General features: G+C 45.5%; 1 protein-coding gene across 2 annotated transcripts in view; it reads right to left on the reverse strand.

Moving 5' to 3' along the window:
- Window positions 1-19,740, reverse strand: part of LRRC20 (leucine rich repeat containing 20) — an 82,897-nt gene that overhangs the window by 23,035 nt on the left and 40,122 nt on the right. For both annotated transcript variants that reach the window (XM_057505938.1, XM_036928727.2), the window contains exon 4: window positions 1,689-1,856. In XM_057505938.1, the coding sequence (XP_057361921.1) occupies window positions 1,689-1,856 (168 nt within the window). The remainder of the gene's footprint in view (window positions 1-1,688; window positions 1,857-19,740) is intronic.

A 19,740-nucleotide genomic window follows, 5' to 3' on the forward strand; every position in this document is an offset into this window, starting at 1 on the left:
TACAGTCAGTCAGCATAGATGCCCACTCACCCCACAACCCTGCCTGGGGGAAAGCCACCTCCTGGGTGGGCTGGGAGAACCTCTGTTTGAAAGTAGAGAAGAAGCTAAGGCTCAGAGAGGTGATGTGAGTTTTCCCAGGAGGCTGTGAGGAAGTGCGGAAGCCGATGGCCAAAGCCTGTCCTGACCTGCCTGCACCTCCATACCCAGCTCTGGTCTTGGCATCAGCCTGCAGGAACCTTGCCGGGTTACTGCCCATTTGGATAAGCAGCGAAGCAGTGGAGGCACAGGAACACCCTCAAAGACTATGAGGCAGGGGAGGAAAGGTCCACAAGGAGGGCCTGCCACGAAGGAAGGGCTCAGAGCAAGACACTGGGTGGTCAGGGCAGCACAGTGAAAAGGTACCTTGGGCATGTTCCTTCCACCTAAAGGCAGCACCAGGGCCCGGGTGACCAGGGGGGCCAATCCAGGGGCAAGCCACTCAGGGACCCTGGTCTTGGAGTCCATCCCCACGGCCTTCCCAGATGCCAGGCAAGGGACCCCATCCCAGGCATAGAGCTGAGTTTTAGAATCACATACTCTTGTCCTGGCACTACTGCAGGTTCACTGTGCCACCTGATGTACTCTCCTAACCTCTCTGAGCCTCCATTTACCCATCTGTAAAAGAAAGGACCCAGAACCATAGTGGTTAGCGGGCCCCACCTTCCACTCAGCCAGGGCCAGCGTCCTGCCAACAGCATCCCTCACAGAACCATCACTCACCACCACACGAGGCAGGCTGCTCTCCATCAAGCAGCTCAAAACCACTAGAGAGCTCTTACTTTTAATCAAATGGCATAATAGCTATGAAAGGACTTCCAAAAATAAAAGCACAACCAAAGGGGGTTATTACTGACACCATCAATTTTAGAGTCAATGTCATAGGTGGAGAAACTGGGGCTGGAGACTGGCTTCCACAGCACACCAAGGCAGCTGGAAAAAGCTGAAGAGGAGGGGTGCAGAGGGAGCCTGGTGAGTGCTGGGTCCTGGAGTGTGGGCGGTGGTTAGACAAAAGCTGGAGAGGATGCTCAGGTCCTGATGAGACCAAGAGGTATGTAACGGCTGGAAGGGAAGCACTCACTGGGGTCTGTTGTTTGCAGAGGGCACATCTCAGACCAGGATCCAAGACTCTCCTGTTGCCTAGGGCACGTGTATTTGTACTAGAAGGCACAGAGATGTTTTGACACATGCTTTGCCTCATGGCCCTGCTGAATAATGGTGAAGTGCTCTCTGTGAAGGCCAGGAAGGAGGGCAGGGATCAGGGAGTAAACATGTACAGAGTCTAAGCTGAAGGGTCTTAGAGACAGCCTAGGCTGGCAGATGGAGACAGGAGACTGACAGCTTGTGGTCCAAGGTGGCCCAGCTAGTCAGGACTTGCTGTGGGGAAAGCTGAGGCCTTCTCCCTGCCAGGTGAGAGCTAATGTCCAACTCAGCCCCCAGCAGTGGCAGGGCCGCGAGCGGTTACCTTCCCAGGTGCAGTGCCTATGTTCAGCTGTCTCGTTCCAGGAAGCCCAAGCCTGCCCTCATGTCTGTCCAAGTCTGACTCCAGGGCCCCATGCCTGGGTTCTATAAGCCCCCCTCAGGAAAGACAGCTCAGATGTAGGAACGCAGAGAGAGGGATGGGCAGGGGATGGTGGGCTGGCTCCACTCACCCACGATCTCGTTCTCTTCCAGGTTGATGGTCTCCAGCGCTGGCAGGGTGGTGAGCTGCTCAGGGAAGTCGTGGAACTGGTTCCGGGACAGGTCAATGGCCTTGAGGTGCTGCAGGGCGCTGACCTCACTGGGGAGGCGGTGCAGGAAGTTCCCTTCCAGGTGGAGTTCTGCGTGTGGGCGAGGAAGAGAAAGGACAGGAGAGAGGGAGCAACCTAGAGACCACAGGGACTGCTGGCCGCCCCTGGAGGAGACAGCAGGAAACCCCAGGCCGCCAGGAGGCTCCCAGCAGGGGCTGATTCCAGTGTATGTGAGAAAAGGCATAGCTCCTGCCACTGCCTGGGGCCTGCCACCCATCATAGAGCTGGGCTCCCTGCTTTGATCTTGGAATGAAGGCTCCCCTAACAAAAGCCTGGGCCCAAAGGTCAGGATGCGCTGGCAACTCCCTCAGACAAGGCCTCACTCCAAGCCTTGACAGGACAGGTCAGCTTGGGCAGCCCATCCGAGGCACACCACTTTTCAGCACCCTCCCTGCTCAAGCAGCCACCAGGGGTGGCTAAGCTTTCTGTGTGACATGACGCTGCTCCCTTGCCCAGCCTCAGGTGGCCAGATGAGTGTGGGCTCCTGCCCTCAGAGCAACTAATCTGAAAGCTGACCAGCAGCTGGGGGGGGTCCCTCTGTTGGGAATCTGGCCAGGGCAGTGCCAGGCATGGTGGAGGCTGCAGCTGACATGCTGTGTTCCACAGAGAGAAGCTGGGAGGGAGCCTTTGGGGGCCCTGGGCAAGGACAGGGATGAGGGGCAGAAACCAAGAGTCAATGGGGAGCGGGGAGGCAGCATAATGTAGGACTTAAGAGTGGGGATCTGGGGCCCCCACTGCCTGGCTCAAACCCAAGTGGGCCTCCTACAAGTTGTTCACTCAGTTACTTAAGTCCTGTAGGTCTTAGTTTCCTCACCTGTAGAAAGAGTCTAATAATAAGGCCTGCCTCAGATGGTTGTTGGAGGGTTAAATCCATTCAATGGGAAAAGCACCTGGCTTGGGGCCCAGACGCAGTAAGCATTTGGCATTTGTACATGCTGCTAGTATTACAGTGCAGTGCTGTTGTAAAGACCAGATGTCTGTACAGTGCTTAGCACAGTGTCTAGCACATAGTACATACTCAATAAACATTAGGAGGAACCTAGTTAGCAGAAGAAACCAGCCGGCAGCAGGTAAGCAGGAGAGTCAGAGAAGCAGAATTACCACGAGAGTGAGGTGATGAGGCAGGGCCCCACAGGGCCTGGGTTTCAGCTGGTTTCCCAGCCCCGTCCACATGTGACCTTACAGTGAACGCTCCTTTGTTACAAGACTCGGGGGAACCTCCTCACCTTGTCTGACCTAAAGGAAACTGAGGCCCAGGGTGACCTCAGCTCTCCTCTCCAGGGACCGGCTTCGTGGGCTTGCGACCAGTGAAGTCACACAGGCTCCCAGGCTCAGAAGGGGTTATCCCGTGCTTGGGATCGAATGTTCTGTGCTGCCATGTCCTAATAATTTTATCCTGGAACCTGTGTTTTGTAACTAGAGCCAGAGTCATGGAGTCCTAGTCACACCTGGTTCCGCCTCCCACCACCTTAACAGGACGGGTTCCTGGCAGCCTGCTCTCTCCTGTGCCTTCATGCCCCAGGACATGCTGGCCTCCCCCTCTTCGCCCCTGCTCTCCTGCCCTGTTGCATCTCTCCATTCCCAGCAGGTACCTGGGCACAGGGAGGGTCAGTCAGGCACATGTACCTGTGGCTTCTTGGAGTGGAGCACAGTGGCAGCTTCCCCTGGTACTCTGCGCCCTGGACCGGCATCACCAAAGTGTGTCTGGTGGATGGCAGCTGGAGGCTGATCCTTGGCAGGAAGGAGCCTCTCGCCCACCCCTGACCCAGGTACTGAGCCCTTCCTGAGGCAGAGGTTAAATATCCTTAGGATGTCTGGCTGCACCTCCTTGGCCAGGGAAGAGTGGAGGTCCAGCATCTGGTGGAAGCTGTCAGGCCTGAAGGTTCATGCCTGTAATGCAGGGACGACCCTAGACACTAATGAGAGTCCTTACTTCCTCTCTTCCTCTTTCCAACCTTCCTGAGTCTAGCTTGAGTTTGTCTTTCTGGCCCACTCGACGCACCCTCTGGAATCTGAAAATACAATTGTGTAATTTCACAATTCCACATGCAAGTTAAATGCTCTGATATATGCATTTAAGATTGGCACTGCACAGTAAAATGATGGGTGGTAAAAGTCATGCTAATAATTTATTTAAGTTTTCCTTACTTAGAAGGACATTAAATGGCAAATGAAAAGCAACATGGCACACAGAGAGAGACCACAGAAGAAAGGAAAAAGCTTATTATGGTCCTTTAGTGGCATTTTGCTCCTACTTTCTGAATGAGAAACCTGCATTTCTGTTTTTGCACTGGGCCCCATCAATTACATAGCTGGCCCTGCTCCTCCCTCTGCACTCCATGGTACCTGCTCTTCATCCCCCATGATGCCACCCTGAGTTGGGGGAGATGAGCTGCTCTCAGGTCCCAAGAGCCCCTGCTAGGGTTGTGCAGTGAGGGCAGAGGCCCACTTGGAGAGCCCTCTGCACCCACACACACCTGAGCACTAGCCATACTGCAGGTCCCCTGCTCTTGCACACTGTGGCTCTGGCGGGTGGGAACAGTAGCTGATTCCTGTTTTCTCCTTCCATACAGCTCCCTCTGAGGGGCACCTTACAGTCGCTCTGTAAATATTTGATGAATATGACTCTTTTCTCCTTAGGAGGCAGCTTTGTGATGCAGGCGTCCTGGCCTGCCTCTTATTTTCCCACTTTCAGGGATATCCTGAACCCAAGGCTCCATCAGCAGAACCACAACTCACCCCACACAAACCCAAGACCCCTCCAGTAGTCAGGTTCTTCGGTAGCCACACCTGAAGCCAGAAAATGTCCCTACCCACATTGGTTAGAATGTCACAGTGTTGGGAGGGACACTGGAGAACATCTAGCCCCCAAGCATGCCTTTGCCAGACAGTGTTTCATCAAACACTCTGAGCACATTGCTGCCTCAGGGTCTTTGCACTCGCAGTTCCCTTTTTCTATAATGTTCTTTACCAAAACATTTGCAAGGCTTGTACATCACTTAATTTGTATCTTTGCTCAAATGTCACCCTCTCCAAAATAGGATCCTCTCCATCGGTTTCTGTCCCCTTTCCCTGTGATATTTACCTTCTTGGCATCATTGTTACCTAACACAACTTGTTTGTACATTGTCTGCCTCCCCCCAGGATGGAAGGGATAAAGATGGAAGCTGCATGAGGTGGGGCTTTGCCTCTGTTTTAGAAAAGTGCCCACAACTGCCTGGTACACAGTGGTGAGTACCCAATAAACATTTGGTGAGTACACAAATGAATAAATGAATGGATTTGAGTATGACCCTTACAATTTTGCCAAATTCTATTTTACATATATCGTTTTTCCTCAAATTGATGTGTTCTTTTTCACTTACATAAAAATGGAAAAAGTTGTTACTGCTTTCCCTAAAATTATTCAACTCTTACTGTACACTGTTGCCAGGTGAAGAATCTGGGCCCCAGGCAGATCTAAGCCAGTGGAGACGGGTGTGGAGAGCACATTCCAGATGCCCTCCAGGGGGTGGCTGCCTTGAGGGATCTCTCAGAAGCCACTTCCCTAGAATGGACATTTGCTCTCAGACGAGAACATGGTCCAGTCCCCCTGGCTGCTCGCTCCTGTGCAGAGTGTTTCTCCAAGCCCTCGTCTTCTGGGAATGAGCCTGCCTTGCTCTGTTGGTCTGGCTGCTGTGACACTTCCAAATCCCCGGTTCACAGCCAGCCTGCCAGTGAGCCTCTCATGAGCCACCCGGGGAGCCAGCCTGGCCTTTACAGGGCAGCATCTGGGGATCACAGGGCATTTTCGAGGGCACAGCTCCATTTGCTGAGCTCGGCGGCAGGCACCACTCAGTGCTACGCAATGTCCTCAGCTGTCTCGGCTGTCCCCAGGTTGGTTTCTGTTTCCCTCTGGGTCCTCCCTTCCTGGAACTTGCTGCATCCTCCTGGCAGATCCCATCCGCGGGGTTACACATTGGACGGCCCCACACAGATGGGGAGGCCCCTCAGCCTCCTCCCATGGCTTGCAGTAAGAGGCTGTACAGTGCGGGCATGACAAACACAGGCTCGAGTCTGGTGTCCTCAGGCTCAGATTCAGACTGACACTTCCTGACTGTGTGACCTTAAGCAAATTGTTAATCTTTAACTCTGTTCCCTCATCTGTAAGATGAGAACAGTACTAGACCTTCCTATAGGATTGCTGTGAATTTAAGTTAATTAATACATGAAAAAGGCTTTGAGCAGGTAGGCACAAAATAAATACTATGCAAATCTACATATGTGAGCTACACAGAAGGATGGCTGGACAACAGACAGGCAGATAGATACCGTAAAACAAGCATGGCACCTAGTGAATCCAGTAATCCAATTAGTACTGACTTACCTACTAGACTTGTATTTCTAACCACCCCAAACTTGGGCATAGAAGAGAAGAAAATGCTCTTTGCCTGAAGCTATAGTAAACACAAAACTATCCCTTGCTGCTTCAGATGCCTCCGCAGGGTCCTGAGGCCTTTGTGGAGCAGGTGTGTGGAAGACCAAGCAGCGGGGACCTCATAAACAGGGCCTCAGCATCACACAGAGTGCATATGAGTCTGCAGGTGGTCCCACAGCCTGCTGGCCCACACCCTTTACACTACAGGGCCAGACCCCACAGCTCGGGGGGCAACAAGGGTAACTGCTGATGAGCTGGGGAAGAGCATTTACTTACACGTTCAGAATCGTTACTTAAAAAAAAAAAAAAAAAGACAGCCTTTTATCAAATCTTTTTGGGCCTGAGTCTAATTACAGCCCCAAAGCAGATCAGAACCCTAGAGGGGGCTTCTTGGGGCCTCTTAGGAGCTTGCCTCCGTGTGCAGCCTGCACAGGGGCAGGGAAGCCAGGACTGCGATGACCCAGAAGGACCCAATGCTGGCCACAAAGTATGTGACAAAGGGGCTGGTGACAAAGGAGACAGAAGGGACAGGTATGAATGTATGGATGTTTACTGAGTGACATTATATGCCAGGCAATGTATTCATTAGTTGTTTGTGAAATCTCATATAATCCTCCCCCAAAATTCCTACCCAAATTTATGGATGAGCAAAGTGAGGCTCACAGAGGTCACGTAACCTGCCCAGGGTGACACACACCTAGCAGATCCATGCCTGGTGTCATATGTTTCCATGTTCCTTGAGATCCACAGATAAAGGAAAGGGGAAGTGAAAAGAGAGCCCCATCTCTTCGGGGAAGTAGAGTGGGAGAGGGAGCCATCCAGCTGCCAAGATCGGAGCAGGGCTGCATGGAACGAACCATGGCAGAACAGAGCCTGTCTGGGAGGCTGAACACACCTCCACGTGAAGCCCAGTTTGTATGTCCACAGGACAGAAGAGGAGCTGAGCCACCTGCTGGGGAGATGTGCCCAAAATCAGCTGGGAGCTTCTCCATGGCTGGGGAGCTGGAAAGCTTTTCATGTGACTGATGTTTTAATAAATGCTTAGCTTGTCCTGCTGGGTCTCTTTCCCTGCTGTTCAATAGCTTTTCTCTATGTCTCTATCTTGCTCCAGCCATGACTCAAAGGCTCTGCAAATCTCCTTCCCTCATGTGCTGCTAGAATGAACACTGTCCTAAGGCTTTTGCATGATCACACCCACTCCTCTTGCAGCTGGGAGAGAAGTAAGAGGGCAGGGACCCTCTACCCAGAATGCTCGCTCAATACATGTTCCTTAAGTGGGGCCTAGAACCAGTGAAAAGTGGTTACAGGGTCAGTAGATGCAAAGACCCGTGACTAGTCAAATCCCTGCTTAGTTTCTGAGTCGCAGTCATCCTAGGCAAGCCACCATGTGTCCATGGGCTAGGCTTTCCAGACTGTAAAATGAGGAATGTCCCTTCTCTTTCCTACACCTTATGAAAGGAAGGAATTAAATGCTTATTGAGCACCTCCTATATGCCAAGTGCTATATACACATCATCTCCTTTAATTTTCGCAGCACCTCAGAGGTAAATTTTATCATCTCTTTTTTTAGAGGTGAAAAAACTTGGGGTACAGAGAAATCAGATGGTTAGCCCAACATGACACAGGAAGCAAGAGGGGCAGCTGAAATCTGAAACTGGCTCCAAAAGCACTATGGGCGGCCTCCAAAAGGGAAGACAAAGCACTTTTTAAGCAGAGTTGAATGGAGACAATGATGGCCCTGCGAGTGGAGAGGCTCAGAGCCTGATAGACCCGTGGAAGGCTTACCCTTCCAGACTTTACAATCCAATGCCAACTCCCTACATTCTGATGCCCTAGGTGTCAGTAAGTCAAGACTGCTCATTCACCCAGCACAGTTAATTAAAAAGTACAAGCCAAACAAGGCATTCCTGCCTCCAGAAATGTTTGTTCAAGAACCACTCTGAACAACAGGCTCTTCTTTATGAGCTACTTTGACCCTTATGACTTTGCAGTGGGTCTGGAATCTGGTGGGACCCCATTCTGGAAAAGGACAACACTCACTCCTATCAAATTATAGACTATCTGCTGACTAGGCAATCCATCCCAAAGGCATAGCTCTCAGTCTGGACTCCTTGGGTCAATGTTCTCAGGAACAGCAGGCACGCTCTGGAGATGACTACACAGGTGACTTGTTACCTAGTAATAAATACACCTAAGCTCCTTGAGCACTCATAAAATGCTGGTACCCTTTTTTCAGTGTCTACCATGTTTTACCTCAACTTAACCCTTATGATGACCCACTTAAGTGGGTATAGATAGGATCCCACTTTACAGATCAGGATGTTTGAAATGGCACAGCCAAGTTCTGACCTCAGGCCAGTCTGGCTCCAGGGTCCAGTGGCTTTTAGCCACTCTACTTATGACTTTCAACACCCTGACACACACAAGGCCACTTGATTTTAGCTAAGGAAGAATAATGTTTGCAAGTTTATCTTGAAGAAGCTTCAGGCAGGTGCACTGCTTAAAATCAGATGTTGTTGCTGAAATCTGTTATCACCAAGGGAGATATTTGTTATCACTGTTTTAATATTTTTTCCACTGCACATAGACTTGCTTGTGCTGAAGCAATTTTCTCGAGAAGAGTCGTCCAGTTCTCAATCCCTACTGCAAGTGGCAGGTAGCCTAGCATTCAGACATAAGAACAGTGCTGATATCTCTCACAGAAACCAGAATGCTATCCCAACTGTAAATACAAGATTTTGTTGTTTTAAGCCACTGAAATTGGGATTATTTGTTCCTGGTGCAAAACTGGCCTCCTGTCCTCACTGAAACATTTATTATTTAAATGCATTTTCTGCTTACAAAAGTGGTGCATGCTCATTCTAAAAATACAGATATCACAAAAATATACAACATAGAAAAATGAAAATCCCACGTATTTCCACCCCTAAAGAGGATTGTTTCATATGCATTCTTCCATATTTTTCTATACACATACTAATGGATGGGTACATGGATAGACAGGTATTGTTTTAAAAAAACAAAAATGGAATCATAATTTATGTGCTCTTTTGAGAACTGCTTTTTCCACTCAATAGAGCTTAGGCAGCTTCCCAAGTCATTGCTCGGTGTATCCTTCTCCAGAGATCACTGCTCTAAAGATTAAAAGACTTAGGACACAAAACTGCCCCCTGCCCCAGCTTCATATTCCCAAGGGAAGGCTGCTCTCAGAGGCCACACTTGTTTTTAGCAGAAGGCTCTAAGAAAAGGCTCAGCTGCAAGGAGGACCTGCCTAAGGGCAGCCTCTCCCCTAGCGCAGCTTTTCTGAGAAGCAAAAGGCACAGAGGGGATGACAGCTGGGCAGGCAGGGTTGCACCCTGGGCATTCAGCTCCTTAACTGCATTAGAGTTATCAAAAAGGCCGCACTGAAATGGGAAGGAGAGGCTTACCATTACTGGCTTCCAAGGCAGCCCAGATGTGCTCTAAAGATGCACTGTTAGCCCACTGCAGTCAATCAAGCTCCTGCTTCATTAAGAAAGTGTTTTAAGTGATGAGCTTGAGTGGGGCAGGGTTTTCAGAACAGACACCTTCTGCTCGATGTCAAAATTTAGCTCAATGGGTATGGGTTTTGTAACAATGATAGCTAACATCTATTGAGCACTACTACGTTACAGGTACTTACTCTGGGGGTTTATGTGAAATCATCATTTTAATTTTATTGTCACCAATTACCCCCAATTTACAGAGAGATGAAATAACTTGTACACAGTGATCAAACACCAACCTCTCCCCCAGATACTTGACTTTCCTCTCCCAATCCTCAAACTAGGATTTGAACTCCATCCAGGCTCCCCGAGAGAAGGGGGTCATCCCAGCACCCACCTTTCCCCAGTGTTGCATGCCTAATCTCTGCAGTACCTGTTGGCAGAGTAGATACTCAGCAACTCCCTGCTGAGGTAGTGGTGAATGAATGAAGAGGGGAGAACCAAGAGGACCTGGTTCTGGTCTGACCCATGTGTCCTTGGGCCCACCCTCTCTTTGGATGGCTTTATGCTAAAAGTCTTCCGGCCCACTCAGAGCAGGGCAGCAAGGATGAGCTGGGAGTACTGGGAAAGGCAGGATGTGCTCACAATACAGATATTTATGAAGCACCCACATGCTCAGCCTGGTGCTTGAGCATGAAAAGGATAACCTTTGAAAAGTAAAAGCACTCAATAAATGGAATTACTTGTTAAAGAGGTAGAAGATCCATGAAATGTAATTGTTGGAGTATGAGGGCTTTTATAATCCTTTATAAGCCTTTTAAGTAGATTATAAAACTAACATTACAGGCAGGAATGAAAAGGGAAAATAGAAGATAGATGCAGCTGGGACACAATGCCTGCAGGAAAGTCAATCAGAAAGACTGACTTCTCTACTCGCTCACTCAACACATAATAGTCAGCACCCACCATTGGGCAGGCACTGAATGACTGCGGGGAAATGGGGGCAAACACTAGATCTTTCTCTTAACGAGCTTATATACTACTAGGGGAGGAGGTAATAAATAAGAAAAACAGATAAATAAGATTATTTCAGATTGCTAGGAAGGCATTTAAGGTCAGAGTGAATGATGAGAAGCAAACAGATGTGCAAAGAGCCCAGGGAAAAGTTACAAGAGGAAGTAACAAGAACAGAGGCCCTGGGATAGGAAGAACTTGGCACATCCAAGGAACAGAAAAGAGGTCAGTGTGCTTGGAGCGTGGAGTGAGAGAGGAAAAGCAGCAAAGATAAGACTGGTACTGCAATGTCTCAGAGACCTTGGGAAGATAGTGCATTTATTCCAAGTGAGACAGGAAGTCAAGGAAAGCATTCTGAGGACTGAGTGTGCATGACCCAGTAGGTTTTATGTTGATCTGGTATCCTGAGAACTTGCTGAACTCATTTATTAGTTCTAGGAGGGTTTTTGTTTTTGTAGATTCCTTGGAGTTTTCTATGTAGACAATCATGTCATGAGCAAACAGGGACACTTTTATTTCTTCATTTTTAAACTATGTCCTTTGTTTCTTTTTCTTGTCTTATTGCAGTGCTTAGAACTTTCAGGATGAAAGCACATATCCTTGCCTGGTTCCAAATCTTTGAGGTAAAGCATTCCAAGTCTCGTGTCAGCTACAGGACTTTTAAGATGTTCTTTATCAAGTTGAGGTATTTCCCCCATAGTCATAGTGTGCTGAAAGGTGTTTGTTTGTTTGTTTGTTTTTATTTTTTATTAAGGTATTATTGATATACAATCTTATGAACATTTCACATGAGCAACATTGTGGTCACTACATTCACCCATATTACCAAGTCCCCCTCCACACCCCACCACAGTCACTGTGCATCAACGTAGAAAGATGCCACAGAGTCAGTACTTGCCTTCTCTGTGCTACGCTGCCTTCCCCGTGACCCCCACACACACCATGTGTGCCAAACATAATGCCCCTCAATCCCCTTCTCCTTCCCTACTCATCCACCCTCCCCAACCCCTTCCCTTTGGTAACTGCTAATCCCTCCTTGGAGTCTGTGAGTCTGCTGCTGTTTTGTTCCTTCAGTTTTGCTTTGTTGTTACACTCCACTAATGAGTGAAGTCATTTGGTACATCTCTTTCTCCGCCTGGCTTATTTCACTGAGCATAATACCCTGTAGCTCCATCCATGTTGTGACAAACGGTAGGATTTTTTTTTCTTCTTATGGCTAAATAATATTCCATTGTGTATACGTACCACATCTTCTTAAAAAACCATTTATCTACTGATGGACAATTACGTTGTTTCCATATCTTGGATATTGTAAACAGTGCTGTGACAAACATAGGGGTGCAAATATCTTTTTGACTCTGGGATCTCGTTTTCTTAGGGTAAATTCCTAAAGTGGAATTCCTGGGTCAAATGGTATATCTATTTTTAGTTTTTTGAGGACCCTCCATATTGCTTTCCGCAATGATGGAACTAATTTACATTCCCACCAATAGTGTACGAGGGTTCCCCTTTCTCTGCATCTTCACAAGCATTTGTTCCTAGCCTTTTCCATGTTGGCCATCCTAACTGGTGTGAGGTAATATCTCATTGTGGTTTTAATTTGCATTTCCTTGGTAATTAGCTATGTGGAGCATCTTTTCATGTGTCTGTTGGCCATTTGAATTTCTTCTTTGGAGAAGTATCTGTTCAGACCCTCCACCCATTTTTTAATCAGGTTATTTGCTTTTTCAGTGATGAGGCATGTGAGTTCTTTATATATTTTGGATGTTAACCCCTTGTTGGATGTCATTTATAAATATATTCTCCCATACTGTAGGATGCCTTTTTGTTCTGTTGATGGTGTCCTTTGCTGTACAGAAGCTTTTTAGTTTGATGTAGCACCATTCGTTCATTTTTGCTTTTGTTTCCCTTGCCTGAGGAGATGTGTTGAGAAAAAAATTGCTATGTTTATATTCAAGAGAGTTTTGCTTATGTTTTCTTTTAAGTTTTATGGTTTCAAGACTTACATTCAGGTCTTTGATCCATTTCGAGTTTACGTTTGTATACGGAGTTAGACAATAATCCAGTTTCACTCTCTTACATGTAGCTGTCCAGTTTTGCCAACACCAGTTGTTGAAGAAGCTGTTGTTTCCCCATTGTATATACATGGCTCCTTTATCAGATGTTAATTGACAATATATGCTTGAGTTTATATCAGGTCTTTCTATTCTGTTCTATTGATCTATGGGCCTGTTCTTGTGCCAGTACCAAATTGTCTTGATTACCATGGCTTTGTAGTAGAGCTTCAACTGGAGGAGCATAATCCCCCCAGCTTTATTCTTCCTTCTCAGGGTTGCTTTGACTATTTGGAGTCTTTTGTGGTTCCATATGAATTTTAGAACTATTTGTTCTAGTTCATTGAAGAATGCCATTGGTATTCTGATAGGGATTGCATTGAATCTGTAGATTGCTTTAGGCAGGATGGCCATTTTGACAATATTAATCCTTCCTACCCAAGAGCATGGGATGAATTTTCATTTATTAGTGTCGTCTTTACTTTCTCTTAAGAGTGTCTTGTAGTTTTCAGGGTATAGGTCTTTCATTTCCTTGGTTAGGTTTATTCCTAGGTATTTTATTCTTTTTGATGCAATTGTGAATGAACTGTTTTCCTAATTACTCTTTCTCCCAGTTCATTGTTAGTGTATAGGAATGCCACAGATTTCTGTGTATTGATTTTGTATCCTGCAACGTTGCTGAATTCAGATATTAGTTCTAGTAGTTTTGGAGTGGAGTCTTTAGGGATTTTTATGTACAATATCATGTCATCTGCAAACAGGGATGGTTTAACTTCCTCCTTGCCAACCTGGATGCCTTTTATTTCCTTCTGTTGTCTGGTTGCTGTGGCTAGGACCTCGAGTGCTATGTTGAATAAAAGTGGGGAGAGTGGGCATCCTTGTCTTGTTCCCAATCTTAAAGGAAAAGCTTTTAGCTTCTTGCTGTTAAATATGATGTTGGCTGTGGGTTTGTTGTATGGCCTTTATTATGTTTGGCCTTTATTATGTTGAAGTACTTGCCCTCTATACCCATTTTGTTGAGTTTTTATCTTGAATGAATGTTGAGTTTTGTTGAATGCTTTTTCAGCATCTAAGGAGATGATCATGCGGTTTTCGTCCTTTTTGTTGATGTGGCGGATGATGTTGATGGATTTTTGAATATTGCACCATCCTTGCATCCCTGGAATAAATCCTACTTGATCATGATGGATGATCTTTTTGATATATTTTTGAATTCGTATTGCTAATATTTTGTTGAGTATTTTTGCATCTATGTTCATCAGGGATGTTGGTCTGTAGTTTTCTTTTTTTGTGGTGTCTTTGCCTGGCTTTGGTATTAGAGTGATGCTGACGTCACAGAATGAGTTTGGAAGTATTCCCTCATCTTCTACGTTTTGGAAAACTTTAAGGAGGATGGGTATTCGGTCTTCACTAAATGTTTGATAAAATTCAGCGGTGAAGCCACCTGGTCCAGGAGTTTTGTTCTCAGGTAGTTTTTTTTTATTACCAATTCAATTTTGTTGCTGGTAATCGGTCTGTTCAGATTTTCTGTTTCTTCCTGTGTCAGCCTTGGAAGGTTGTATTTTTCTAGAAAGTTGTCCATTTCTTCTAGGTTACCCAGTTTGTTAGCCTATAATTTTTCATATTATTCTCTAATAATTCTTTGTATTTCTGTGGTGTCTGTAGTTATTTTTCCTTTCTCATTTCTGATTCAGTTTATGTGTGTAGACTCTCTTGTTTTCTTGATAAGTCTGGTTAGGGGTTTATCCATTTTGTTAACTTGCTCGAAGAACCAGCTCCTGCTTTCATTGATTCTTTCTATTGTTTTATTCTTCTTGATTTTATTTATTTCTGCTCTAATCTTTATTATGTTCCTCCTTCTACTGACTTTGGGCCTCATTTGTTCTTCTTTTTCTAGTTTTGTTAATTGTTAGTTTAGACTATTCATATGGGATTGTTCTTCTTTCCTGAGGGAGGCCTGTACTGCAATATACTTCCCTCTTAGCATGGCCTTTGCTACATCCCACAGATTTTTAAGGTGTTAAATCATTGTCATTTGTCTCCATGTATTGCTTGATCTCTGTTTTTATTTGGTCATTGATCCATTGATTATTTAGGAGCATGTTGTTAAGCCTCCATGTGTTTGTAGGCTTTTTCGTTTTCTCTGCATAATTTATTTCTAGTCCATACCTTTGTAGTCTGAGAAGCTGATTGGTACAATTTCAAGCCTTCTGAATTTACTGAGGCTCTTTTTGTGGCCTAGTATATGATCTTTTCTTGAAAATGTTCCATGTGCACTTGAGAAGAATGTGTATCCTGCTGCTTTTGGGTGGAGTGTTCTGTAGATGTCTGTTAGGTCCATCTTTTCTAATGTGTTGTTCAGTGCCTCTGTCTCCTTACTTATTCTATGTCTGCTTGATCTGTCCTTTGGAGTGAAAGGTGTGTTGAAGTCTCCTAGAATGAATGCATTGCATTCTATTTCCCCCTTTAATTCTGTTAGTATTTGTTTCACATATTTGGGTGCTCCTATGCTGGGTGCTTCACATATTTGGGTGCTCCTATGTTGGATGCATAGATATTTATAATGGTTATATCATCTTGTTGAACTGACTCCTTTATCATTATGTAATGTCCTTCTTTGTCTCTTCTTTGTTTTAAAGTTTATTTTGTCTGATACAAGTACTGCAACTCCTTCTTTTTTCTCCCTATTACTTGCATGAAATATCTTTTTCCATTCTTTCACTGTAATTCTATGTATGTCTTTGGGTTTGAAGTGAATCTCTTGTAGGCAGCATATAGACGTGTCTTGTGTTTTTTTATCCATTCTGTAACTCTATGTCTTTTGATTGGTGCATTCAGTCTATTTACATTTAGGCTGATTATCAATAGATATGTATTTATTGTCATTGTAGGCTTTAGATTCATATTTACCAAAGGTTCAAGGGTAGCTTCTTTACTATCTAACAGTCTAATTTAACTCATTTAGTAGGCTATTTCAAACACAATCTAAAGTTCTTTTTTTTATCTCCCTTCTTTTTCTTCCTCCTCCACTCTCTATATATTAGGTGCCATATTTTGTACTCTTTGTGTATCCCTTGACTGACTTTGGAGGTTAGTTGATTTAATTTTGCATTTGCTTAGTAATGTGGTGTACTTCCTTTACTGTCATTTTATTTTCTCTGGTGACAGCTATTTAGCATAAGGATCACTTCCACCTATAGCAGTCCACCCAAAATACAGTTTGTGGGAGGTAAATTCCGTCAACTTTTGCTATCTGGAAGTTGTTTAATCCCTCTTTCAAATTTAAATGATAATCTTGCCAGCTAGAGTATTCTTGGTTCTAGGGCCTTCTGTTTCATTTCATTAACTATATCATGCCACTCCCTTCTGACCTGTAAGGTGTCTGTTGAGAAGTCTGATGATAGCCTGATGGGTTTTCTTTTGTATGTGATCTTTTTCCTCTCTGGCTGCTTTTAATACTCTGTCCTTGATCTTTGACATTTTTAATGATTATATGTCTTGTTGTTGTCTTCCTTGGATCCTTGTGTTGGGAGATCTGTGCACTTCCTTGGCCTGAGAGACTATTTTCTTCCCCAGATTGGGGGCGTTGTCAGCAATTATTTCCTCAAAGACACTTTCTATCCCCTTTTCTCTTTCTTCTGGTACCCCTATAATGTGAATATTGTTCCATTTGGATTGGTCACACAGTTCTCTTAATATTCTTTCATTCCTAGAGATCCTTTTTTTCTCTCTGTGCCTCAGTTTCTTTTTATTCCTGTTCTCTAATTTCTATTTCATTTACCATCTCCTCTACCTCATCCAATTTGCTTTTAAATCCCTCCATTGTACATTTCATTTCAGATACTGTATTTTTCAAAGTTTGTATCTCTTTCTTGAAGTCTTCCCTGAGGTCTTGAATATTTTTCTGTAGCTCTGTGAGCATGTTTATGATTTTTATTTTGAAATCTTTATCAAGAAGATTGGTGATTTTAGTTTCACTGAGCTCTCTTTCTGGTGTTTGTGGGATTTGATTTGTACCAGATTCTTTTGCCATTTCATATTTGCATTGATTACTCTGAAATAATAACTTTGTGTAGGCAGCACCCTCTAATGCCCAGAAGCTCTGCTCTCTGGAGCTGCCCAGCATCTGGAGCGATGGTGGGTGTTGCAGGCGAGTGGCACTGGTGCCTCCCAGGAAGAAAGAGCTCTTTCCTGCTTCCTGGCTGCAGTGCCTGCCTCTACTGTAAGGGCCAGTGGGCCAAGTGAAAAGGGAAGAGCCTGTGCATTGTGCCCCTGTAGCTGCCATAGGCGGAGCCACCCTCTGGCTGGCCTGGCGCCATGGCAGGGGCAGGTTTGCAAACTGGTGCTGGGTGGGCAGCCGGAGCAGCAGACTGCGTATCGCGGTGTGGGGCCTTAGTGCATGTCACCAGCCACAGGGATGGAGCACCTGAAGCTCCTGAAAGTTCCCAACCTGCTGGGCTAGTGTGCTGGGACAATTTTGTCCACCTCTCCTTTCTCCTGAGCAGCAAGCTCTGTGTAATCCTTGACCCTTTAGCAGCCCTCTCAGCATTGGGAAGTCTTTCAAAGTGTCTGCCTTTCTTTTGTCCTGGAGTGGCCAGTTATGACTACTTGTTCTCCACAAGCAGCTGGAATTTCAGTCTCTCCAAGTATTCTGCCTGTCTTTGCTTTCCAGCCCCACTAATCTCTAGAGCACCACATAATGTGGGTTCATCCTCCTGAAGCAGATCTCCAGGGCTGGGTGTTCAGCAGTCCTAGGCTTCTACCCTCTCCCCACTCCATTTCTCTTCCTCCCACCAATGAGCTTGGTTGGAGAAGGACTTGGGTTCCACTGGATCGCAGCTTTGTTACTTTACCCTTTTCTGTGAGGTCTTCTCTTTTCCCTGGATGTAGGCAGTCTGTCACAACCTTCTTTCCAGTCACTTTTTCAGGATTCATTGTATTTGCTGTACTTTTGTATTATATGTGATTTTGGGAGGAAGTTTCTGTCTCACTTCTCACACCACCATCTTTAAACCTTGAAGTGCTTCTATTTTTAAATCATGAATGGGTGTTGAAGCATGTCAAATGCCTTTTCTTTGCCAACAAATATGATTGCATGATTCTTTTTCTTTACCCTTTGATATGATACATCACACTGACTAAATTTCAAATTCAGTGAGGGTGAGCCAGCCTTGCATATCTGGAAAAACTGATAAATTCTACTTGTTCATAGCCTGTAATTCTTTTTATACATTGCTGGATTTTATTGCTGACATTTTGGTGAGAATTTCTGTGTCCTTGTTCATGAGCAATACTGGTTTGTAGTCTTTCTTTTTGTACTATCTTTATCTGGATTTGAAATTAAACTAATACTGGCTTCATAGAATTGGTGCCTTTCTTCTCCATTTTCTGGAAGAGACTTGTGTAAATTAATGTTAATTCTTATTTAACAGTTTGATAGAATTCTGCAGTGAAATTATCTGGGCCCATAGACTTTAATGAAACCCATCCTTTTGAGGGGATATCTTTAATGAATCCCATTCTTTAATGGCTATAGGACTATGTAGGTTGTCTGTTTTGTATTGGTTGAGTTTTGATAGTGTTTGGTTTTCAAGGAAATGGTCCACTTCTCCTAAGTTGTCAAATTTGTAAGTGCAAAGTTGTTCATAATAAACCTGGTTGGTTTTGAATGGGAACCAAACCATGGAACCACTTCCAGGCCCTCTCACCAAGGGAGGGCAAAGAAAGTAGGTTTCCTGAAATAGATGCCCCCACACCTATCAAAGACTCAGTTTTGTCTAACTCCTGGGACTTTATTTTGCCCCAATCCAGGCATCTGAGGTTTTCTCTGTTGTTTTCACTTCAGAGGAAGAACAAAAGTGCAGCCAACAGCCCCAGCCACCTGATGGGCAGGTGTGTGAGCTTCTGATTAAATGGAGCCGCAGGTGCATCTAGCTTTCCCTCTCACCCCTGGTGTCATGACACATTCTTTCTCGTTGCTGGTGTCACAAGAAGGCCCAGGGTCTCACCGACCCTCTCACTTGGACACAGACAGTTGGGGTCTTCTGGTCCTAGTGGGCTCCAGATGTTTCTTCTTGCTCTCTCATGCCAGGGCTCAGAGCCAAGCAGCCTGGGCCCCCCAGGATAGACAGGGGCTCTGGGAGAAGTGACTGTTCCATCCCACTCCTAAGAGTAACCCCATCCTCACCCAAGAGCAGACCATCATGACATTCCCTTATTTATTATGCCTACTGAACTGTCGTTTCCAGTGTCTGTTAATGGACCTCTCCTTCCCCAAGTTCTTACTACTTCCACATGATACTTATCTTGGACAACTGCCAAGGCTGACTCTGTGGTTTGAGACTAACGTCACTGGGTAAAGGAAGCCTGCTGATAAAGAACAGACAAGACTGGCCTGCAGTAATTATGTAGCCAGACAGCAAGGAAATAAGCCAGCTCCAAAAATACCTGCCCACTGAGGATCAATCAGCACCTTACCTGTGACCCTGCATCAATGAGCAATCATGTTCCTTCCTGAAAGGGCCCCCTGCAGAGCAGTCAGCAGTTCAAGTGGGGCACTAAGTGTCCTTCAAATGGCCCATGGTCAGCACAGAGGCAGCTGCTGCCCACAGGGGACAGAGGCGGGAGGAGACAGGAGTAAAGTTTCCAAAAGCCATATCCATTCTAGGGTGGGCAGAGGGAAGGGATGAGAGAACTCTTCTAACTGGGTCTGGAACAAACTAAAATGAAGTGCTATACATGTTGCCCCCATTAAAAGAACAAGGCAGCTCTCACTGTACTGACACAGACCAATTTCTAAAATAAATTGCTAAGGAAAAAAGGCAGGTTGAAAACAGTATATACACCCAGTCCCTTCTTTGTTTTCTTTTTTTTTTCCGGTCCCTTCTTTCTTGAGTGTGCCCTCGGGTAAGTTATTTATGCTCTCCCTGCCTCAGTTTTCTCATCTAAAATACAGCTCTGACCTT

This window comes from Manis pentadactyla, chromosome 8 (assembly GCF_030020395.1).
Source record: "Manis pentadactyla isolate mManPen7 chromosome 8, mManPen7.hap1, whole genome shotgun sequence".
Lineage (NCBI taxonomy): Eukaryota > Metazoa > Chordata > Mammalia > Pholidota > Manidae > Manis > Manis pentadactyla.